The sequence below is a fragment of the Rousettus aegyptiacus genome, unplaced genomic scaffold (assembly GCF_014176215.1).
Source record: "Rousettus aegyptiacus isolate mRouAeg1 unplaced genomic scaffold, mRouAeg1.p scaffold_m13_p_17, whole genome shotgun sequence".
In the NCBI taxonomy this organism is placed as follows: Eukaryota; Metazoa; Chordata; class Mammalia; order Chiroptera; family Pteropodidae; genus Rousettus; species Rousettus aegyptiacus.
The window spans coordinates 5,722,963-5,745,155 of NW_023416292.1; the positions used below are offsets into that span (position 1 = coordinate 5,722,963).

Consider the following 22,193-nt stretch of genomic DNA (forward strand, 5'->3'; position numbering starts at 1 on the left):
GCAGCTGGGCAGAAATGCGGGCCTCACCAGGGGCAGCCACATCTGAGCAGGCAGTGCCCTGGGAGCAGTATTTCAGGTGGCCCCTCACCGGGGCAGGACCCAGTCACACCCCCAGGAGGAGCCGTAGGCAGGGCAGGGCTTCCCATCTTCCCATGATCTCCCACTGCCGGATGCCCTCCCGGAAGCCGCCTGTCCAGCCGTGCCCCTACACTCCAAGCCAGGCCTCCTACCCAGGTCCATGTCAACAGCCCTCGGCCGCTGGGAGTAGGGCACATTCTTGTAGATGGCGTCGAGGATCTTCTCCTTGACCTGCGTGATGGTGTCACAGTTTAACACCTTCACTGGGATTTCTGGACTGTTCTCGTTGTCGGGGTTGACGCAGTTCAGGATCTGCAAGAGGAAAAGAGGGGGAGCAGGAGGGTGATAAGGGGGCGGCTGAAGGAGAGGAAGCGAGGCCTTGGAAGGAACCTTCTCTTTCCAAGGCCCCCCACCCTCTCAGGAGAAACAGGGTGCCTCTCCGTCTGTGCCTCGCTTGCTTCCCCCTGCCCCCTGCCATCTTGCCAATGACAGTGGAGTCATTCTGCCCGCCCCTTATTTCTCAAAGAATCGGGACTCTACTTTCCAGCTCCTGGATGGCTTACGGGCTCTGTCATCCTGGAACAGGACATCCTGGGCTCAAGAGATGGCTCCAGGTGTATCCAGGTCTGGCCCCCACTTCCTCGAAGCCTCCCTATTAGGAATCCGCAGATTCACATTCCTTCTCACAACACCGATTTTCTCATACCTAATGGTGAGTGATCGTTCTCCATCTAATATCATCTTTGGTAAACTGAGGCGAGAGCTCTATGGGCCCACCAAGTGAGGTGCAAGCATACCCAGGTGAGTCTACCAAGCCTTGGTACACATGGACTTGCCCCCAGGCTGGCTGGTCTCCCAGCCTCTTTACTGACCCCTCAGAGTGGTTCTGCGGTGAGAGGGGAAAGCAGAGACCAGAGTTGGGAGGTTCACGCGGTCCCCTGAGCTTTCGGCCTCCTTACCAGGGTCTTGTACTCGATCTGCTGCCGGATGAGTTTGTCCTCACTCAAGGAGTAGCGGGCCTCGCCCGTGATGGCGTCGATGGGGCCCTTCTCCATCTGCTGCTTGATGGCGCAGTAGAGCATGAAGAGCGGCTCCCCCGCGCACTCCTGCGGGCGAAGGCGGGCGCTGCCCGTGGTGGCACCGGCTCCACCCCGTCCTCCCCCGATCACACTCCCCGGCCCGCCTTGCTGTGCAGCACCCCAGCCGGGCAGGGCCCAGCTCCCGAGGGGCTCCCCACGCAGCCCCGATGGCCGGGCTCAGAGGAGCAGCCCCTCATCTTGCTCTCAACCGCGGCCCCCGTCTCACTGCCACTCACCTTCAGGAACTTGTGCAGGAGGAAGGCAAACCAATTGGTGAGCATCTTCTCGGCCACAGACTCCGTCCTGGGGCGGGAGAAGGGACAAGGAGCAGTCTTTTAGGAAGGGTTTCGGGCAGGGCAGGGGCCTGGCTCATTGTGTGGGGGATGGCCCAAGAGAACAACAGGGCCGAAGGACACAGGGCTGGCGGCCAGGACGCCTAGGTCCTAGCTCAAGTCCACCAGTAACTGGGCCTTAATTTCCTGTGAAAATGAACTGGTACTCCATGCTGCAGGTGAAGGTACCCAGTTTCCCACCTTATAGGGGTACAAGGAACCAGTTCTTCCGATTCCTTTCTGACCTCTGGGTGATGCATAGTTTCCCCATCCCTCTGGGATTTCCTGCATGCCTGAATACTATACTCTGTTTTGCAGGTGCCAGGTACCCGCCCCTCCAAATACTCAGAGCCAGATTGCCTGGGTTCAAATCTTGGCTCTGCCATTTACAGGTTGTGTGACCTTAGGTAAGTGATTTCATCTCTTTGGGTTCGGTTTCCCCATCTCTAAATGGGGATCATCATCATCATCATCATCATTATCATCATCATCTACACCATTATCTCTCCCACAGGATGGTTGTCAGGATTGAATGAGTTAATATATGTAATGCCTGGTATCCAACAGCTATCATAATTGCTGTCCTGCGGGGTCACGAATCCCAGCCCCTCACGTAGAGAGCAGCGTGTGCAAGCATTTAGCTGGCAGGGAGCTGCTTCTGTAAGCATGCCCCTCCCCCACCCCCATCCTGGGCCGCCCATCTTGGGACTCAGGAAGGAACAAAGCTGCTGCGACAGATCCTCCGTGATGAGAATGCCTGAGGGGTATTTTAACTCCCTGCACGTGGTGCAAATTATACCCTCTGGTTGCAGTAAATCTCAGGCATTTGCCAGGGCCGCTCCCAGATCTGGGCCCCGGAGAGAGTGACAATGCAGAAGAAATCGTAGCTTTCTCCCTTGGCCCCTCCCAGCACCCTCTCCCTGCTCTGTGCCTGAGATTAGCTCGAATGTAAATACAACAGTTCTTAATGAGAGTTTCTAATGCTCAGATTGGCAGGACGGGGGCTCAGTACTCATAAGTCAAAGCCATTCTTCTTCCCTCCTCACCCCACGTGGGGCCTGGAAGTCTGAGACCTTGCTAGGAGAAGGCTGAAGGGAAGGCCGAGAAACACAGGTGGCTTATTCCAAAGCTGTGCTCAGCTACCTGGAGCCTCCAGAGAGGGTGAGCTCGGGGATGGATACCGAGGTCTCCAACCCTCTCCTGCCAGGACAGCGGCAACTGGGGAGGGGGCATGTGGTGGATGCTGGTGATTCAGGTCCAGGGAGGCGAGACCCAGAGCTACAGGCAGCACCAAATCTCCAGCCTGGTGCTGTCCAACCTCCTGCTGGACGGAAATGTTCTCCATCTATGCCATCCAATATGGTGGCCGATGTGTGGCGACATTGGTGGAGTGTGGCTAGTGCAATGAAGGAACTGAATTTTACATTTTACTTCATTTAGACAGTCACATGTAGCTACTCTGTTGGACAGTGCAGTTCTACGTGCACAGGGAGGGAGATTGTGAGACAGGTGCCCTTGGGGTCTTTTTCTCTGTGAGGAAACTGAACAGCAGAGAGGCCATGTCACTGGCCCAAGTTCACACAACTAGCAGGTGGCAGGGCTGGGGACCAAGCTGAGATGCGAGCCGAGGCCTGTGTTCCTCCATCATGTTTAGCAGCTGCAGACACCACATGGCCGCCTGGCCAAAGCAAGATCAGATTCTGTACTGTGAGCAGTGCGAACATAGGCTTTTCTGGGGCGGGGACGCCCCTCTCATGCTGCTTTCGGGACCTGCTCTCCTGGGCCCTGTGTCCCCCCTGGTCAGGTGCCCACCGCCCCACCCCCACCCCGGCCCTGGCCACAGCGCAGACCTCCGGAGAAGCAGCTTGGGGTGGTTTTTGTTCTCCAGGTTCTTGTCGATGAGGTCGGAGAGCAGCTGCTTGAGGACGTCAGTGGCGTACTCCAGGCGGCCCTGCAGGCCGGTCATGATGAGCGAGGCCACGTTGCCACGGTCCCGCATGGAGAAGCTGCGCTGTAGCTCCAGGGTGCGGATGAAGGTCAGCAAAAACACCTTGTTGTTGATGAGTTGGGCGAAGAGCTTCAGGGCCTTCTCCACGTGCTGCTGCCCATTCCCCTGCACCTGGGTGGGTGTGATGGCGTGCCCTCAGAGCACAGCTCCTGGCCTCCCGGCCCGGCTCTTCCCGAGGGTCTTTGCCGGCGATGACACCAGCAGTAGCACTGCTTCCATGACACCCGCAAGCACCCCACCCACGGAGATGCAGGAGTGGCCGGCCTCTGAAGTCTACAGTCTGCTCTGACTTTCCCCTGGGCTGAGGGGGCTGGGCTCCAGGTGGGGCCCTCGATGGGCATGCTGTCCATCAGTTTTTCCAAGAATACAATAGCAGATGCCCCCCAGACCCATTTGGCTTACTAGCTTCCCCTGAATCACCTCTATCCCAATTTATTATCTTTAGTAAAACAAACCATCAAATGAATAAACAAACCTCACAGACTCATAAGTCTTTCCTTAAGCCACCTGAAATCCATTTGAGAATGAGGCAGTATTGTAGTTAATTAATTCAGTCATTAATTTAAAAATGAAAAACAATGAGCATTGCCCCGGAATCATCTCAAAGAACCAGAGTGGCCCCCTCGGCCATGACCTTCCCGATCAGAAATAACCCTGTTGCAGTGATACCGTCACAAGCTATTTTTCCTCCTTACTCCTGACCTTTCTCCAAGCTGCTGGCTTATCCTAGGACACCAGGCCCTATGTCCCTACTGTGCAGCTGGGCCAGGGAGGCAGGCGTTACCTCCAGCTCGCGCAGGACAGGATGGTCCTCAATGCCGGGGAACAGGACTCGCATGGCGTAGGTGCGATAGTCCAGGTAGGGGATTCCCGAGCGGTCCAGGTCACTGGTCAGCTCATTAATGTCGGTCTGGAGCTCGGCAAATGCTACGAAAGTGCAGTGGAGACAGGGAGGCTCAGGCGGGGAACCCGAGCAGGCGAGGGAAAGGCGGGAGAGGACTTTGTGAAGGAGGAGGGGAGGGCCTGGGGGGTACGACAGGGAGGGTTATAGGGGTGCATCTCCACAGGGGTGAGATATCTCCAGGCCGCCTTTCTGAGGTGGTGGCAATATAGGTGATTTTTATGTTATTTCTTTTTCTGTGCTTATCTATAATTTTGAATTTTCTTTTTGTGTATTAAAAGTGAAGTCCAAACAAAGAAAAAGGGAGACCACTGTGACCTGGGTCATGCATGAACCGCAGGTTCTGGAAGCAGGTGAGAGATGGTGGCCAAGGGGATCAAGCAAAGACCAAAACGAGTAGCTTTGCTCCCTTTTTCCAAGCAAGAGACTAAATCAAGATGCAAAAACATTGGGGACAACAAAAATCAAAACTACCGTGAGATACCACATCGTACGCACTCGGGCGGCTCTTCCCAGGAATGGAAAATGACAAACATTACGAGGACGTGGGAATATCGGAATCCTCATACGTTGCTGGTGGGAATGTAAAGCGGCGCGGCTGCTTTGGACAAGGATTCGGTAGTTCCTTAAGCAATTAAATGCAGAATCACCACGCGACCCAGCAATTCCACTCCTAGCTATCTGCCCAAAAGGACTGAAAGCAGGACTTTGAACACATACGTGTACATGCATGTTTATAGTAGCATTATTCATAATACCCAGAAGGTAAAAACAACCAAAATGTGAAAGATGAATGGAGAATCAGAATGTGGTCTATCCACTCAGTGGGGTATTATTCAGCCTTGAAAAGGAAGAAAATTCTGTCGCATGCTACAACATGGATGAATTTGAGGACATTATGCTAAGTGCAATAAGCCAGACACAAAGAGGCCAGTGCTGTACGATCATACATCTATGGAGTACCTGGAGCAGTCAAATTCATAGGAACAGGAAGTGGAATGGTAGTTGCCAAGGGATGAGGTAAGGGGGTCATTGGGGGTTACTGTTCAGTGGATATAGCGTTTCAGCTGGGGAAGAGGAGAAACTTCTGGAGATGAACGGTGGTGAGGGCCACACAACAAAGCGGATGTACTTAATGCCACAAAACTGGAGGAGGGGAGACTGCTGGGAGGTAGAGACGGTGAGGGTTAAGGCAGTAAATTTTATGTTCTGTATATTTTAATACACGCATCCACACAAGAAAATGAGAAAAAAACTAAACCCAGCCTTGGGGTGCCCTGGGCACAAGGCCCTCGGCTGACAGGGGATCAACCCCTTGGTGGCAGGCCAGTCTCCTCTCCCCTCCTCCCCAGCCTGGAACCAGGAGGAGCCCTTTCCTTAGCCCAGCCCTTCCCTGACAACTAGCACAGGGCTTGTTTCTGATCCTGTTTGCAGCAAAAGGAGAAATGTTTTGAGACCTAATTAAAATATTTACCCAGAGAGCCCACTGGGTCCTCAGCCTGAGGGGACAAGCAGGTAAACCCGTCACCTTGCAGCTGTGGTTGTGTGAGAGACGGAAGAAAACACAGTCTCTGCTCCCACACACGTCCAAGGCCAAGGACACCAGCAAGCCTGCTGCAGAGGCTCAGCCTGCTGCACTTACGGAAAACAAACCCTGGGGCCGGAGGTGGGAGTGGGGATGAGGAGAGAGGCAGGTGAGATGCTCCCACCTTTCCCGCAGTGGCTGCTTCCACGTGCTCCCAGGATGTTACGCAAAAGGAGCCGGATACTCCCACTCGGGGGATTCTGACTGTGGGGAGACTGAGGCTCTGAGAGGGAGAGGAAGGTGGCCAGGCTGTGGGATGAGTCAGAGTCGGGGGACAGAACAATGTGACCAGGCCTAGGGCCTCACCTTGGGCATTCTTAGTAGGACTTGTTGGTCCTGAGGGCAAAGGAAGTTTAGGGAAAAGAGGCCAAAGCGGAGCGCAATGTTTTGGGGTGGAAGGGAGGGGAGCAAAGAGGAGCGCGGTCGATAAGGATGGGGGTGGTGAGGTTGCTGAAGAAAAAGGGATGCGAGAAGCGAGGTCGTACCGCCACTGACCTTCCTTACACTCCAAGGCCACCCGGGACTCCAGGTTGTCCATCTGCATTTGGAGCCTCTTCAGAGTGAGGTCATTTTCTCGAGATTTCCTCTTGTAGGCAATGAGGACGATGATGACAATGATGAGAAGGAGGCTGCCGCCTGCCGCGATGCTGATGATGGCTGGCAGGGTCAGCAAGCTGTCTGAGATGACACTCACCGAGCCAGGAGAGAACACCATCCCGCCCACGTGAACCTGTGCATTGCACACACATAGATGCTGTAGAGCCCTGGCATGCCATGGAATCCTTATCGTTTCAGAAAGGACAGGAGAGGCCACACGCACACAGCGCAGTCTGGATGCAAAACAACTTCCTGCCCATTATCTGCCTACCTTTTCTCGTGTTCTCAACTTCTACTCATTTTAGCACACGACTTGGAAATACGGTATGGAAAAGATGGAAGACAGAGCCTTTCTTTATGACAGATCACATGTATGCATGGAGTAGAAGGGAGGGAATAACGAAAGGAGAGGGCTCACTCACCATGACCTTGTGCTGCCCCGTGAGATTGGGGGGCTCGCAGAGGAGCTGCGTCTCGGACACAGTGACAGCACACGGGGTCTCTCCAATCAGCACTGTGTAGTTGAGTTTGGCACCTCCAGAGGCAGGAGGGCAGAGGTTCTTGCCCTGTAGATAACAGTAATCTTAATAGGAGTAACTGACACATGCTTGCAGAAGTTAATTGCCTTTTTAAAAAAAAGATGAGGGAGGTAGATTAAGGAGGGGAGGGCAGCAGTGCAAAAAGAAATAGATTCCATGGTGAGTTTTTGGAGAGGACTTCAAACAGCCACAATTTAGAGAGAAAGAGAAAAATGACGGGAGGAGAAAATGAACGAGAGGAAGGGATTGGGGAAGAGAGGAAGGGAAGACAGAACGCGAAACTTTGGGGCAGGACGCACAGGAAACAATGAAAGTTACGCAGTAACGAAACTCTTGTGCCAGGAAACGGTGGCCTCCTGAAACACGTGTGTCAGTTACGGTGGCCATGGAAGCAGTCGATAACAGCAATGGTTGCTTCCAACTCACTGCAGAACTTTTGGGACCCAGAGCTCACGAGAACAAGCCAAAATATTCTAAAACGTTTCTTGGGAATCTCAGGCGCAAGATATATCACTCGATGGGTCAATATCTGTAAACGAGCTCCCTTTGCAGGGAGATGCCCGCCTCGTGAGTCCACACGTGCAGCAGGGGAACAAGCAAGGCTGGGAGAGGGGGTGCTCTCTTCCTTCTCTGCCCTCCCCACATTCCTACCTTCAGAATGATGGGGGATCCCGGCTTCTGATCCAGGACTCCAGTAGGACTGAGAAGTTCAAAGGTCGGGTTGGGGTAGTAGATGAACTTGGTGTCGTTGTAAATGAGCAAGGACTGTACATTGTTGAAGACAAAGCCAAACTCGTCTGGCCGCTCCACAGTGTCCAGGCCCGGCCGGTAGTCCGTGGTCAGAGAAGGCGCCAGGCAGGTGAGGGTGGTGGTGTTCACAGCTTTGCACACCTGCGGGGCCCCACGTGCAGAACTCAAACGCTGAGCGGGTGACGTCGGGGCCCCGCGCCACCCTTCCCACCCTCTGCTTGCTTTGGTTGTCACCATTGTGTTACTTGCTTGTCTTTATTACATGGTGAACCTCTCGAGGAAAAGGGCTGTGAACTTCATTTCGGGGGGATGCATTTTGACTTCGTTCATTCATTCATCGACACTGCCTGAGTGCCTACTTTGTGACAGGTACTGTGCTAGGGCTTGGGGCTATCTCATGAAATAGGTTCAACGAGCATAATACAGTCCTGGCAGAGGGGCGAGAACACAGTAGGGATGAGGGAGCATGGAAGGTTTGAGGAGAAAGTAGGGCGGGAGCCGTGCAGGGTGTGAGGATGAGTGAGTGTGTGTGTTTGGGGGGGTAGAGGCACGTAGTAGGTGTTCACTTACTGTTCACTGACTACGTTGCTGAATAAAAAGGAGACTTCAACTCTTTAAATGTTCTACTTAGGATCTCTCTTTTCTCCAACCAAGTGTCCCTAACTCTCCATGGGGTATAACTTCGATATCGACACTGATTTTATCATGTCTCCCAACTAAAATCCTAGCCGGGCTGGCTCCTACTTAGCCATGTTCTCCTCTGCTTTAGTTCCAGGGCTGCCCGAGGCAGCAGTCAGACTAAAGAAACCACTACAGGACCCACGTGGGACTTGGGAAGAAAACTGGGACTTCCACCCCCAAGGCTCGACTTGGGTTTTGGGAGCCACAGCGTCCCAGCGACAGCCAAGAGCATCTGTGAGAACTCGGCCTACTCAAGTACACGTCGTCCTGGCTGGTCCACACGTGTGTCTGGCCAACATACACACGCACGGACTTCATGTTCGGAAAACAAGACCGCGTGTGAAATTGCAAAAAAGCAGACACTTGCACGGAGGTGACGTCAGAGCTCCAAGGCCAAGTGTTAACCCTCGCTTTCCAGAGGGAGTCTGCGGTCAAACCCCGCTCCCCGAGGGCTTCGTGCCATATCGGAGGTCAGTTGCCGCTCCCGCCCTTTTCGGCTCACACTTTAGCAGCTTCTTAGAAGCCTAGCGTCCCTTTCATGTTCTAGCTGGGGACACTTTGGCATGAGGAAGATGGGGTACAGTCAAACGGGTCGAGTTGAGCCGGGGAGTCTCAAGCTCCGGGTTCTGCGAGGGAGACACGCCACCCCACTCCCCACCCCACTTTGTCCCCGCTCATCCCAGTCCCTCTCACTGGACTCCTTTATGAATAAGCAAATCACTCCCAAACAAGGGGCCTCTGTTTGCTTCCTGCCCTGTGCTGCGTCGGCACTTTGTTTGCCAAACATTCCTTTGGGTTTTGTGGCCTTCCCTTCGGCCCTTCTCACTTCTCGCTGGGGCTGCTTCATGCATGACCCAAAGGCAAGGGGAAGCCTGGTGGGCTGAGGCTGCCGAGCATGGCTGAGGGCCACGCGCTTCTCTCCCTCACTCCCAAAAGAGAAGGCCCAAGGCAGAGTTCACGAGCTTCCCACCGTGGAGCCAGGCTTGATAGAAAACTGCAGACCCCAGGCCTCTCCTTGAGGCGTGCTAGCCTGCAGACCCCAGGGAGGTCACCACTGAAGCTGAGGGAGATGGAGGAACTAGGAACTATTCCTTAACTCCTGGAAACATGAGCCACAGAGGGCGGCCTGGGGGGCTGCTGTAGAGATCCCTGCTCAGGCCTGCTGGGAGGGGAGGAGGCTTCCGGGACTGAGCCTTCTCAGGCGGAGGCCTCCCAGCCCGGCCTTCTCTTCCAGTGGCTTCCCCAGGACTAATGCTGTAGGCTTTGGCGGTCGACCATGCCCGTCACATACTCATTCTCCCAAGTCCCCTCTGTGCTATAGTGACCGTGTCTTTTACCTTCTGTGTTCTGGCGCTTTAACATCTAGGCCTTGCTGACCCTGGAGGGACTGCCCCTCACCAGGTTCGCCAGTTCCTGGCGCAGGAAACAATCTGCTACCTGCTAGAGCATGCTGTTGGAACACGAACAACCAGTCTAACCCCCAACCACCTCCTTTCACACTGCGGGCACCTATCCGCCTTCCCTAACCACATCAGGCCCGGGTGCCAGACACCTGGGGCAGCCCTTCTGCCCCAGAGCCCACTACAATGCTCCAAGATGGCCCCTCCTACGCCTGCTTCCTTCGCCTTGCTAGTTCCTTCCATAGAAACCACAAAAAAGGCACCTGCCCATTTCCTTTTCTCCTTCTGCTTTCTAAACTACCCTGGGGGCTTCCCTGTGTGTGCACCCCACATCCCCCCCATTGTGGCACGGCCCCTTTCTCTTGGGATTTGTTTGTCAGTTTAACCAAGTATCTCTCCAGTGGCAGTCGTCTCCTAGTCTGCTGGCCTTGAATAATAATGCAACCCAAATTTTAAAAACGTACCTAATTTGTTTGGGGGTTTCATCCTTCCTGTGAACTCACCATTCCCATCCCTATCCTTCACTCTCTTCCCTTTCACTTAGGCCCTGGAGGTGGACAGTTGGGCCCACAGCTACTGGGGACACTTGGTCTGGAAATGGAGTGGGGACAGAGACCCTTTTACCTGTGGATCAAGTTCTACACATGGGATAAGGGGGCATGTGCTTGTTCAGCCCAAAGAGCTGTGACCCCAGTGGGTACCGAAGGGATGACTCAGGTGTCCCCATGTCTCTGGCATGATGGAATGCCAAGCCCAGGAACATCTCATGTGGTCTAGTTACAGAGAGTTTAGACGTTTGGCATCTAGCCCGGCCCTGCCACCAGCCACGTTCATGACTGGGGGCAAGTTTCCTCAACTGTCCAAGGAGGAGGTTGGACCAGATGATCCCTGAGACCGTTCCAGATCTAGCTTTCCAGCACCCTGTCAGTTTGTGTATTTCTGTTTCCTACGGAAGCCTCAAGCATGCTGGGAATGTGTCAGGGATAGGAGGGTAGATATAAACAATCTTTCCCTCTCCATCTCAGCCTAGGCAATCCCCTGAAGGTCCGAGCAGTAATAATAGTAATTCGTATGAGAAATAATGGCCATAATTTATAATGCCAGCATCTCCTGGACTGTAATTATGAATACAACAATGTTCCAGAAAATATTGGCTAAGAAGAGTGAGATGGAGCCAGTAGAACTAAAAATTTTATAACATATCAGATATTCTGCTCTTATGATAGAAAACTTCTTTAAAAATCACAAAAATCCATACTGAAAAAAATTCAATTATATGGCTCTGCACAGAGGAATAGAGTAAAATGTTCAACCTGATTATTTTAGTGACCAGGATGGAACCATCTGACTAACGTTTGTCAAGTGCCAACCTAGTGCTGGCCAGCGGCTGCAGGTTACAAACCTGTGAGGCGAGTCTTATCACTATTTATGGCTGAGGATGGGGGATCAGAGAGGTTAACTGACTTGATCATGGCTGCTCAGCTAACAGATGGCAGTGTCCTGCTTCTGATCCAGAAGTATCTGAATTTAGAGCCAGAATTTCTTCACCCTCTCACACTGCTTATCAGACCTTAGAGTGAACATGACATAAAACAGGAACTCTTTTGTGCTGTATCTTAAGCTCAGAAGGCACTGTGTTTATATACTCATTATATCACTTTCTGATAGGAAATGGTTATACCATAATCATAAAAATCATTGTCAGGCTCAGGTGTTTGAAGCCATGATTCTGGACTCAGTCTTGAGCCAGCTTCCTTCTCCTGTAGTCAGATGCTCCCAACGCAGAGCTCATCACATTGCAAAACACAGACACACAGCTGAGTCTGCTGAGGGCAGGGTGGCCAAATGGTTACTCACATTGACAGATTCTTTGCCATTAAACTTGACCCGGATCCTTGGCTCCTGAATGACATCCAGGTTGAAGCCTGTGATTGTCAGGGGGGTGTGGCCGCTGGGAACAAGAAGAGTCCAGGTTAGGTAAAAATCCTCTCAAACTGCCATCTCGATCTCTCACAAGCCACAGTAGGGCTGAAGGGGTGATGCCACATGGCACTGGGTGCCTCCTCCAGCCTCCGCCTCACCTGGCGATGCTCCACTCTGGCTCGATGCGCTGCACCCGGGGGTCGTCTATGTACTCAAACTGCAGGCTGTTATCCACACGAGCCCGGTCGACACTCACGGAAACGGGGACTGGGCCCAGTCCGTTGGAAGATGGAGGTGAGACGCACACAATCTCATTCATTGATCGCCTGCCGGGGGGACATCAGGAGGGTTGTGAAGAAGGGCATGGGGAACAGGGGGCGCTCTCTGGCTTGAAAAGGGGTTTTCCGCAGGCCAGCAAGTGTCCTCTGTCCCGTTATACGGTATACTACAGAACATGGCCCTCTTCAGTGGACATTAGTGCCTCTTTTTGCCTGAGATCCAACCCTGGATTAGGAAGGAGCGAGTTGGAGAAGGGGATTAGATGTGGGGCAGCGGCGGGGCTTCCTGGGCTTTGGGAGGACTCCTCTTCTCCGGATTTTTCTAGACTATCACTACTTAGCTGGTGCTCAGAGTCTAGAGTCAGTTAATAAATATTCATTGAACACCTACTATGCAGAGAAGTGGACACACAGTCCTTGCCCTTAGGGAGTTTATGGTCCAAGGAGGCAATTATCAGACAGTCTTGGGCGAGTTGGGTTCTCGTCAATGGAGTCTTTCACAATTCTCTCAGGGTTCTCTACATCTCCATTGGAGGCATCTGACAATAGTAGGTGTTCAGGTTTCCAGGCCCGAAAGATGCCCTGAGAATGAGTCTGTGCGCTTGTTGAGGATGACCATGCACTTGACCTTAGCCAAAAGGCTGAGAAGTCATGAGGATAGCCATGCAATGTCCATGTTTCTCAAGTGATCACAGTGGGTACAATGAATGTGTGGTCCTGATGGTGACCAGAGAGCTCCTGGGAGCCTTTCTCATCAGCAGTTCCCATGGTCCTCACTTCTAATTATTTCTACAAGGATCCAGACCCTGTGATACATGAGATATACATTGACTAGTGGAATATTGTTCTCACAGTGACTGGAATGGTGTTTGAGTCCAGGATGTAGCATATAACATGAAGATGACGGGCAGGCACATGTATGAACATGCACAAGAACACGTGTGCACACGCCACACAAGGACAGTCTTCTCGTGCTCGTCCGAGGCCTCTTACCCATAGAACTCGCAGGTCTGATTGCCCAGGTACACGGCCACACTGCTCCCAGCCCCAAGGTAATGGCCTGTGATGGTTACCATGGTGCCTCCCGACTCTGGCCCTCGGATGGGGCTGAGCGACATCACGGAAGGGTTCTTTGGGAGAAAGCAGAGAAATGATCACAGTTCAGGTTTTTCCCAAAGGGATGGACCCAAGCTAGACTTAAGGGCAGAAGGAGGGACCACGTCCATGCTCAGAGCAGAGGAACTTTTTCACCCCTTTCGAATCCCAGACACTCTCTCTGCCTGGAGCTGAGATCCTTTCTAAGAAGAGGCTCCAGGCACATGCAGGGAAGGCAGAAAGGTCATGTTTTGGAATTAATTAACTCCCCGGGGAATCTCATGCTCATAACACTGATGGGAAGGCAGAGGTGACAGTGACTAATCTATCAATTAGTTTACAAATTGAGAACAATTTGAAAATGCTTCTCTATCTAGAGCCTGTACTGATTTTTTTGGCACAAAATCAATAGGGTTGAATAAAGCATCCCTGCCTGGACTGGGCCACCGAGAGGCGAAAGTCCCCCATTAATGGTCTATGCACACGTCCTTCTGTCCCTCTCTAAACATATGTGAAGGGCATGGCAGGGCGCCTGGTGCAGGGAGCTGTCAGTAAATGTTAGAGAGGGCGTCCCCAACCTGCATCAGGAAGATGGCCCCGTCGCTGGCTGGGATTTTCTAGTAAGCTCATTAAGTTGTAAAAGTAAGCCTGAAGCTTAAAAGAAATGCCATTTAGCCTAAAATACATCAGGCAGCTGACCTAAATCAGAAAGGAATTGCTTCAGTCTGTGAGGCAGCGGAGAGGAGTTGAAAGTGCGTTTAACTGAGCAACTACACGGGCCTGAAGGAGCCGCCTTAGCCGCTCTCTAGGGATAGGCCCTAGAGCAAGTTTCTACATCACCCTGGGCTTTTGTTTGCTCCTCTGTCGAGAGAGGAGAGTGGACTAAATGATCTCTAAAGCTTCTCCCTGCTCTGACATTCTAGAGTTCTCTAGTGTCTGTGCTTGCGTCTCATACCAGGCCTTGATGGGGCAGGCTGGTGACAGACAGGAGGCGCTTCTCTCCAATCTGAGAGAGACGAGAACAAGAAAGAGGCACAGATGCTGGGATAAGGCAGAGACTGAAAGACCTACCGTAAGCAGTCAAATACTTAGGGGAAGAGACTCTTGTGGTCTAATGATTTTTCAAAACTCTTAGCAAGGCTGGTTTGACCCCACCTGCTGGCATTCACACTTTTTTAATGGAGAATTTCATGTGGCAATGTAGGTAAGCGTCAGAAAAGTGACTCTAAGGCCCCAGAAGCAAGTTATCGATTCAGTAAGAATTTAGCCTCGGTGGACTCCAGGGCCTCAGAAGCAAGTTATTGATTCAGTAGGAATATAGTGCCAGCTTTAAAGCAAGACTTTGATCCTGCTGCCTGCTGCCTGAGTGTGAAGAGATGTTTTCAGGTGCGAACGTGTGCATAACCACACCAGCACACGCAGCAACCCCCTTGTACACTTCCACGGTCCTGCACACTGACACGCATCACTGCAGATTTCAAGTGACTCCTCTAAATTCCTGCTTAGGATGTCCTTGGCAGAAAACAAAGCTTGATGATAAATATAGACTTTTTAAATTAGGTCCCTCAGGCACTCTGTCCTCATTAGGCTGGGATTAGAGGACGATATTGCATTGGCTAGGACAAAAGACAGCCCCTCCCCGCCCTGGGAGGTGCTTTCTAAGATTCGATTTCTAAGCAAGGCCTGGTTTTGCCTTTAGAACTCTGACCTGTGGCTCTGCAGGACTCTCTGCAGCACCGTTGGTTACATACCTGTCTCATTTAGAAAGACAGGCTTGCAAAGTGAGGCTAGAAGTTCCCTTTTCTGGTCTCCTGGAGGTGCCCGACTTGGGGTGGGTGCATAAGACCTTCCTGGGAGAAGCGTGGAAGGAAGTGTGCCCTTGCTGGGAGCTGTAGCTCTGCATCAGACCCAGTACTTACCACGAAGGTGTACTGTTGATGGGACTTGGTCATGAACTCTGGCTTACATTCGCCAATGCACAGGCGCACGGGCCCAGAGGTGGTTCCCACGAGGGCATGGCCCATCTCACAGACGATCCTGAGGAGCAAGCAAACCTTCCTGTGAGAGGCGCGGCAAGAGCTGGCATCCCTGCCCCAACTTGCTCACCCATCACAGTGAATGACTCATCACAGTCATGCCATCATGCTGGACCAAGACTCAGCTATCTCGCCCATCTCGCTGTGTGACCTTTGGGTAAAGCGTTCTCCCTCTCTGGACTTCAGTCTCTCATCTGTACATTGAGGGGCTGGATGAGATAATTTCTAATGCCCTCTGTGCCTTCAAAATGCTATGCTGCCTAATTCTCGGAACAAGCCTGTAGTCCCAGTGCTTAGTGCAGTGCCTAGGACCCAATATTTGTGGCATAAACCTAATGTCCAACAGAGAGATGTAGGGGCAGTGATTAGGTGTTCTTTCCTAGGTGGTAAGCCAACACTGAAACTCTTCCTAAAAAGGAGTGAGGGCCTATTTGCCAAACTGATTCAATTGTGGTTTCCTGAAGTGAGATTTAAAAAGAGAATAGACAATCTGGCGAGACAGTGAGAGCCCCAACAGGAGCACAAAGGGAGGAGTGGAGTTCTGTGTCAGTGGGCGAAGGGCTGGGAGGTGGATGAGTTCATTAGGACAGCAGTGGACACCAGACTCCCACTTAATCATGGGCTGAGCACGCCGCGCTGGTGGGCGAGGCAGTGAATCAGCCCTGGGGTTGGAAGTCATGTCGCACATTAGGAGGCGAGCTGGCGGGGGGAGGGGGTGCTGCGTGCTCTCTCCTGAAGTGCAGATCGATATGCTCAGTGACGACTTGGCTGGTGCCTGAGATAAGTTACAACAAGCACGTTTAGAGACTGGTTGCCTTGGCCACGGCAACCACCTAGAAATGGTGGGCAATTGAAGGATGTGGGGAGCACTGAAGAAGTTGGGTTCTTGGGGGTACCTCTTGCCTGGGATTCTAAGGCAGGGGGTGAGTGGGAAAAGGCCCCATCGGGCTTGGCAAAGAGGAACTGGAGCCTGAAAGAAGGATTTTCCTTCTCTCCCAACACCATGGAAGAGTTCAGTGCAGTCTGGTGCCCCGGGTAGGTTTGCTTAGTGGGGAGTCAGCAAAACAGGCCCCCTCTACACTAATCCCCAGCATTATCCTGGCACTGTGGGGAAGATCTGTGTTTAACCGAGCGATGCTTATCTCAACAGCTTCTCTAGGAAGGAAGGTAACTAAACAGAGATTTCATTTCGATGTAATAAAACTTGCATTAAACAAATACACCGCATGCTTGCACACGCGGCATGCCGCTGATCTCCGTCCCCTTCGTAACAGTTAATCCCAAATAAGCACTTTCACTCCTGGTGAATATTTACTTAACATGCAATAACTGTCTTATTACGTTTAGCATATTAGATTCGACAAGAAAGTACTGAATGCACAAGGAAGGATACGCTCTGTCCCTTTCTCTATGAATGAATAAATTAATTATGAACCCAGAGTAAAGATGATAGCGACGATCAATTAGTATTTGACACATAGCTGTCTCCTTAAACTGTCTCCTTAAACCTCATTAGGGGAACATTTGAGAAGCCTAATTTAAAGTACTATGTGTGGCTATCTTCATGCTGCTACCGCTTACAGAAACAGCTCTCTCATCCTGTCTCCTGGGCCCTAGCGCCTGCTGCTTTTGGGGTTCCCTGCCGCCCTGCAAACCATGCCCTGCACCCTCGAGGACCTCCAGGGGAGAACCAGCTATCCATTGTGGGTGGCAGGGGCGAGGGGGCACAGAAGAAGAGGGCACAGATAAGTCTCTTTCCTTCTCTTCTAATCAGGGCTTTCTTGTCCCTCATTGGCCCCCCCAGGACAATCTGTGCCAGAGTGATTCTCGAAAAGAAGGAAGGAATCATAGCCGGCTTGAAATATGAGAGGAAATATGAAAACGTAGAAAGGTCATGGGCATATCTGTTCCTCCTTGGCCACCCCAGGGCCTGTCTAAGAGACAAGAAGGCCTAGGAGGCCTGTTCAGCTGTCCCTGTAGAAACACCATCTTTTCTAGAACATTTTTTTTTTGCTCAGAGTTCATGTCCCAAAAGATAAGCTTTTCAGGGCAAGCATGGGAGATGGCTGATGGGTGGCAGATGGGCACTGCCCAAGTGTCCAAGGCCAAGTGGCTGCAGTTGGCTCCGAGTGCCCCACCCGGAAGGGTGCGATGCAGAGGACCAGGAGCTGGGCTGCAGTGAGGGCCGGAGCTAGACCGTGGGTTCCTGTCCTTGGACTGCAGCTGACCTTTCTCCCTACCTGGGGAGTGAGGCTCAACTTCACTGAGTGAGTGGGAAGAGGGGCAGTGGGCTGTAGAAAAAGGTCTGGGCAGGTAGGTCTAAGAACTGGGCAAGAGACCTCGGGAATCAGGCGGCATTGCAGGAAAACTCGAATGTCCTCTAACTCTTCTTCCTATTTTATCCCTGGGACCCCGTGCTTGCAGGGAAGGATGGAAAGGCATCCTTGAGTGTATTTGTTGTAGGCGTTTAATTTAATCTCAGGGAGATCAGGGAGTTAAAGGAAGAAGCAATGACAGCTGCGAGGAGTGGAAAGGGTTACAGCGAGGAATGAGAATCAAGCCATACCTTAATAATGAGAAGAGTTATAATGTACTGAGCTGTGATCTTGGCAGCCACTGTGTGAGAGCCGATCTTGTGTCATCCTCAGGCTCTCCTACAGGGAGGATCTTATGATCTCCATTTTATAGACAATGAAACTAAGACTCAGAGATGCTCAGTGACTCATCGCAGCCACAGTTCTGGTAAGCGGCAGAGCCGTGATTCACATCCACGTCAGCCTGACTCCAGAGCTCATGCCTTTGACTACCCCACTCGAATGCTTCTAGAATTAATGGAGTAATCTGCATATGTCTTTTGGGGAGGGGACAGCATGGACATCGCAGCAATGCTGAGGTGGAGTTGAGGCTGTTGGCAGGGGAGGGGAGTGGGGAAGACCCGGCTGGTCACTGAGACCCTGAGAGCTAGCCCCCGGTGCCCCCTGCCTTCCTGGCTATAGGTGCACACACGCCTTACAAGTTGGCTAAGTTCCTGTGGTTTGATTTCTGGGGCCTCCGGACTTTCTGCCTCCTCCTGGTGTCCCTGGTGGTTCCGGGTTTATTATTAGGAGATGACAGCTGGGGAGGTTTTCTCCTTGTAAAATGAGGAGTTGGACTAAAAATAACTATCCAACGGTTATTTACCTTCAACACTTGAAGGCTTGAATCCTTCTGGTTGACAGGGGGCTTCTGGAGACACACTGGTGTCATCAATAAACTTTCTAACGGTGGGAGGTGCAGATCTCACGGGGTATATCGTTTACTGATTTTGACATCCTAAGGACCACGGAAGCCATTGAAGAGATCGTCTGTTTCTACAACCCCATTTTCCAGATGGGACATTTGAGGACCAGGGAGCAAAGTCACTTGCCCAAAGTCACCTAGCTCATAAATAGGTGAGCTCTTGGCACCCAGCTAGGGCCCTTGCTCCCACACCGTGTCACCTCCCATGGACTGGCATAGTGATGCCTTTCTCCCCACGAGTGTGCGCCCTGGGGTGGGGAGCACACGCGTTTAACATCTATCAGACCGTGGCGGAGTTCACGGGTACAGCAGATGAGAGGGAGGGGGTCTGAGGACCGAAGCTGAGTCCATCTCACACAGAGACCCTGTCCCAGGAAGGGCTCGGCCGCAGCCTCCACCTGTGTCCCACTGCCGGGAAAACGTCCTGTGACGGAATCACCTGGCCCTCCTCAGTTCTGTGGGGCGCTGATTGCAGGACTAAGCGGGGCCCTTTAACCAACATTAACCTAATTGCTGAGTGATAGATAGTAGGCACAAGCATATGGTGAGTCATTACCATGCCCGCTAATCCTGCCCGCGCCCGGGACTCTGCACCGTGCCCATTTAGCCAAATTCATCTCTCGCAGACATCTGTAACGATGGAGCCTGCTGCTCCCCGCCCAGGATGGAGGCTTTAATGATGCTAACGAAGTCTGAAGCCTTGGGAGCGGTAATGAGCCTGCCTCGGCTGGAAACCAGGGCTGCATCCAGCCGAGGTGCCGAGTGCGCTTGCCGCCTCCTGCCTGCCCTGCGCTCTGCCAACCGAGGACAGCGGCAGTGTTCTAGGGTGACCACCAGCCTCGGCAGGGGTCCGTGGCAACCATTCGCCTTCCCAGGCGCCCCTCGCATCCTCACTTCCCGTTTCTCTCGGCATTTTCTTCCTCAAGGCCTTGGGTGAGTGCAGAGCATTTGATTTCATAGATAAACCTCTATTTCCTTATGGCACATTACAGTCCCCATTTTACAATCTTATGTAATTTTTCTCAAAACCTGCGTGGCAGGACTCATGATTTCCATCAGGCCAATGATGGTCAGAGAGACCGAACAGTTCGTTAAGGTCTCAGGGCGGGCCGGCAGAGGAGCCAGGACTGAGAACAGCTTTGAACTCCAAATCTCACGCCATGTCCATGTCCAGCTGCCAAGAGTTTACTCTTCATCACTCTCCCACAACCCTCTGCTCTGGAGTCTTGTGGCATCTCATCCCATTGGAGATTCAGCTCGTGTCCTGAGGCCCGAGGCAGGTCCTGGAGGCCACGGTGGACTTGGGTCAGTGAGACCCAGTGTCTAGCCCAGTCTGGCAGGGTGCTGGGCTCCGTAAAGACCCGCCGGCTGTGAGGACTCCTCTTCTGGCGCAGAAGTGCTACTATGTCATGCCCCTTCCCCTCCCTCTCTCTGTCCTGCAGACGATGCCAGCCTTTCCTCTGAGATGCGTCCCTTGCAGGCATGAGGTTGTCCATGAAGGGCCAGGTCTGAAGGATGAACTCAGCTCCTTCTTCTCCCATGCGTCTGGCAGGAATCACGCGCGCCTCACAGTCTGGGAATTCACCTTTCTGACCCTGACCCCGGGCTACACTGGAATCATGGCCCCTGACTCTGGAAGTCATATGCTGATGAATCATGGAATTTTTCAGCCACTCTTACCCAGGAGTCCTTCCTCATCGCTGTTAAGGAAGGGAAAGAGGCCTGGACTAGGAGTCGGGGGACTCGAGTTCCAACTTGGCCTTGACCTCTTATACTTTGAGTGAATTGGGAATCATTCCATATTTCTCTCTTGATTGTAAAATGATGGTAACACTATGCACCTCTCAGAGTCCTCGCCGATTAAAAATGAGATAATGGACGAGAAAGTGCAAGGGCTGACAAAAGACAAAGTGATGTCATTTTCATGGTGGCTACTAAAGGCTGGCTCTGGGGAGGTCAGAGGGAGGGCCCGAAACCGCAGGCGGTGGAGCTCAGGGGAGAGAAGCCCCTTCCCCAAGCCATGCTCTGGGTCAGACTCCTAGAACTCCTTGAAGAGCTGTTCCTGGTGGAACCATGGCGACTTGACCTTACTTTACGTGACGAATCATGCAGATGATCTGGCTGCTCCCCTCCCTTTCTCCTGTGGAGGGTGAGCACCCCTCCTTCTACTCTCCCGCCCAAGCTTTGTGCCCACCTCCTGCCCACCAACTCCATAGCGGCCACCTCTGCCAAACGAACACCCCAAATTGAAACATATGTCACTCCTGGAGCTCCGTTTGCTTGTCCGCTGCTACATGCCTATTTTCTAATTTCCAGCTGACATTTTCCTTAGTGAAATAAATGAATTTGCTCCGGCGGAGGCCCGGCTCGGATTAAGCTGCTGTCAGAGCCCCATGAGCCAAACAAATTGTTGCCCACAGCCCACCGTGCAGGATGCATTCCAATGGGGTCTGACAGAGGAGGGGCTGGGGAGGGAGAGGAGGAGCCTGGGCTGGCTGGGAAGCTGACTCAGTCGTGCCAGGGGGCGAGTGACAGCTGAACGAGGGGCAGCGTTACACTGGGAGCCCCGAGGCCGACGCCGATGCGGGAGGAGCCAAGGACAGAGAAAGGAACAGAATACGCCTCTCTGAGAGTGGGGGTGGGAACTCTGGGCAGGCTTCCGGGCGGGGGCAGGGTCCGTGGGAGAAGGGAGATGGGAAATGAATCCTGGAGAAGGGAAGGGGGACAGTGTCTCCCAGAAGCCCCCAGGGAAAAGGGTGGGCCAGAGCCCACGGGACTCACTGCTCAGCGATGATGTAATCCCCTGGCAGTGGTGTGCAGGGCACTCCGGCCACCTGCACGTGGTGGGCGATCTCAGAGAAGTCCAGACCCAGGTTCACGCCGTGGATGGTCACTCGCGTCCCTCCCTCCGGTGGTCCAGACACTGTCAGAATCTGCGGGAGGGAAATGGGGTTAGCTTGGCGGCAGTGCCCTCCCTTCCCACGAGGAAGGCTGAGGGACTCTAGACCCCTGGAATCCGGGTGAACAGTGTTCTCTCCATTTTTTAGCTTCTCTAGGATCCTGACACCACCTCGTTTTATACTACTTTCCTGGTTTTGTAGGTCATTAACTCATTCATTCATTCATTTTTTAAAAAGAAATCAGAAAGCCCTGGACTCGTCAGAAAATCTTTGTTTTTGATGCATTCTAATTCAATTGTGATCGAGTCACATAATCTTCCCGAACCTCAGTTTTTCTTAGTTGTGGAGGGAAGATAGTCATCTCTACCAGCCTCGCCCCTTGGGCTCTGTTCTACCCAACAGAGGGTGTCGGGAGCATTCTGTAAACCAGAGAGGGCTTTGCGATTGTGAGGTGCTGTCATTGCTTCTCTGTGTGTGGATGTGCTGATAAATACACAGGAAATGTGTCCTCAAGGAACTTTGGTCAAGAGGAATAGATAAAGGAGGCCATAAATAATGCTGTTGCTGGGTACACAGTAATAAGGTGGATTCAGAGAGAAACCTGTGGGAGCCCGGAGGAGCCCTCAGTTAGGTACTGCTCAGGGGGATGATCAAAGTGGATGTGACACTGTTCTGGAAAAACATCCCGTGATGCATGCTAGGAGCAAAATGAGACTACAATTTCCCAAAATT

General features: G+C 52.5%; 1 protein-coding gene across 3 annotated transcripts in view; it reads right to left on the minus strand.

The window, feature by feature from the left end:
* The window catches only part of PLXNA2 (plexin A2), a 197,723-nt gene that overhangs the window by 11,684 nt on the left and 163,846 nt on the right, over positions 1–22,193 (minus strand). For all 3 annotated transcript variants that reach the window (XM_016150253.2, XM_016150259.2, XM_016150256.2), the window contains exons 13-25: positions 21,343–21,494; positions 15,166–15,283; positions 13,145–13,281; positions 12,032–12,199; positions 11,808–11,901; positions 7,771–8,010; positions 7,003–7,146; positions 6,479–6,713; positions 4,282–4,424; positions 3,340–3,608; positions 1,394–1,460; positions 1,038–1,184; positions 231–390 (exon numbers count right to left, since the gene is read on the minus strand). In XM_016150253.2, coding sequence (XP_016005739.2) covers positions 231–390; positions 1,038–1,184; positions 1,394–1,460; positions 3,340–3,608; positions 4,282–4,424; positions 6,479–6,713; positions 7,003–7,146; positions 7,771–8,010; positions 11,808–11,901; positions 12,032–12,199; positions 13,145–13,281; positions 15,166–15,283; positions 21,343–21,494 — 2,074 coding nt within the window. The remainder of the gene's footprint in view (positions 1–230; positions 391–1,037; positions 1,185–1,393; positions 1,461–3,339; positions 3,609–4,281; positions 4,425–6,478; positions 6,714–7,002; positions 7,147–7,770; positions 8,011–11,807; positions 11,902–12,031; positions 12,200–13,144; positions 13,282–15,165; positions 15,284–21,342; positions 21,495–22,193) is intronic.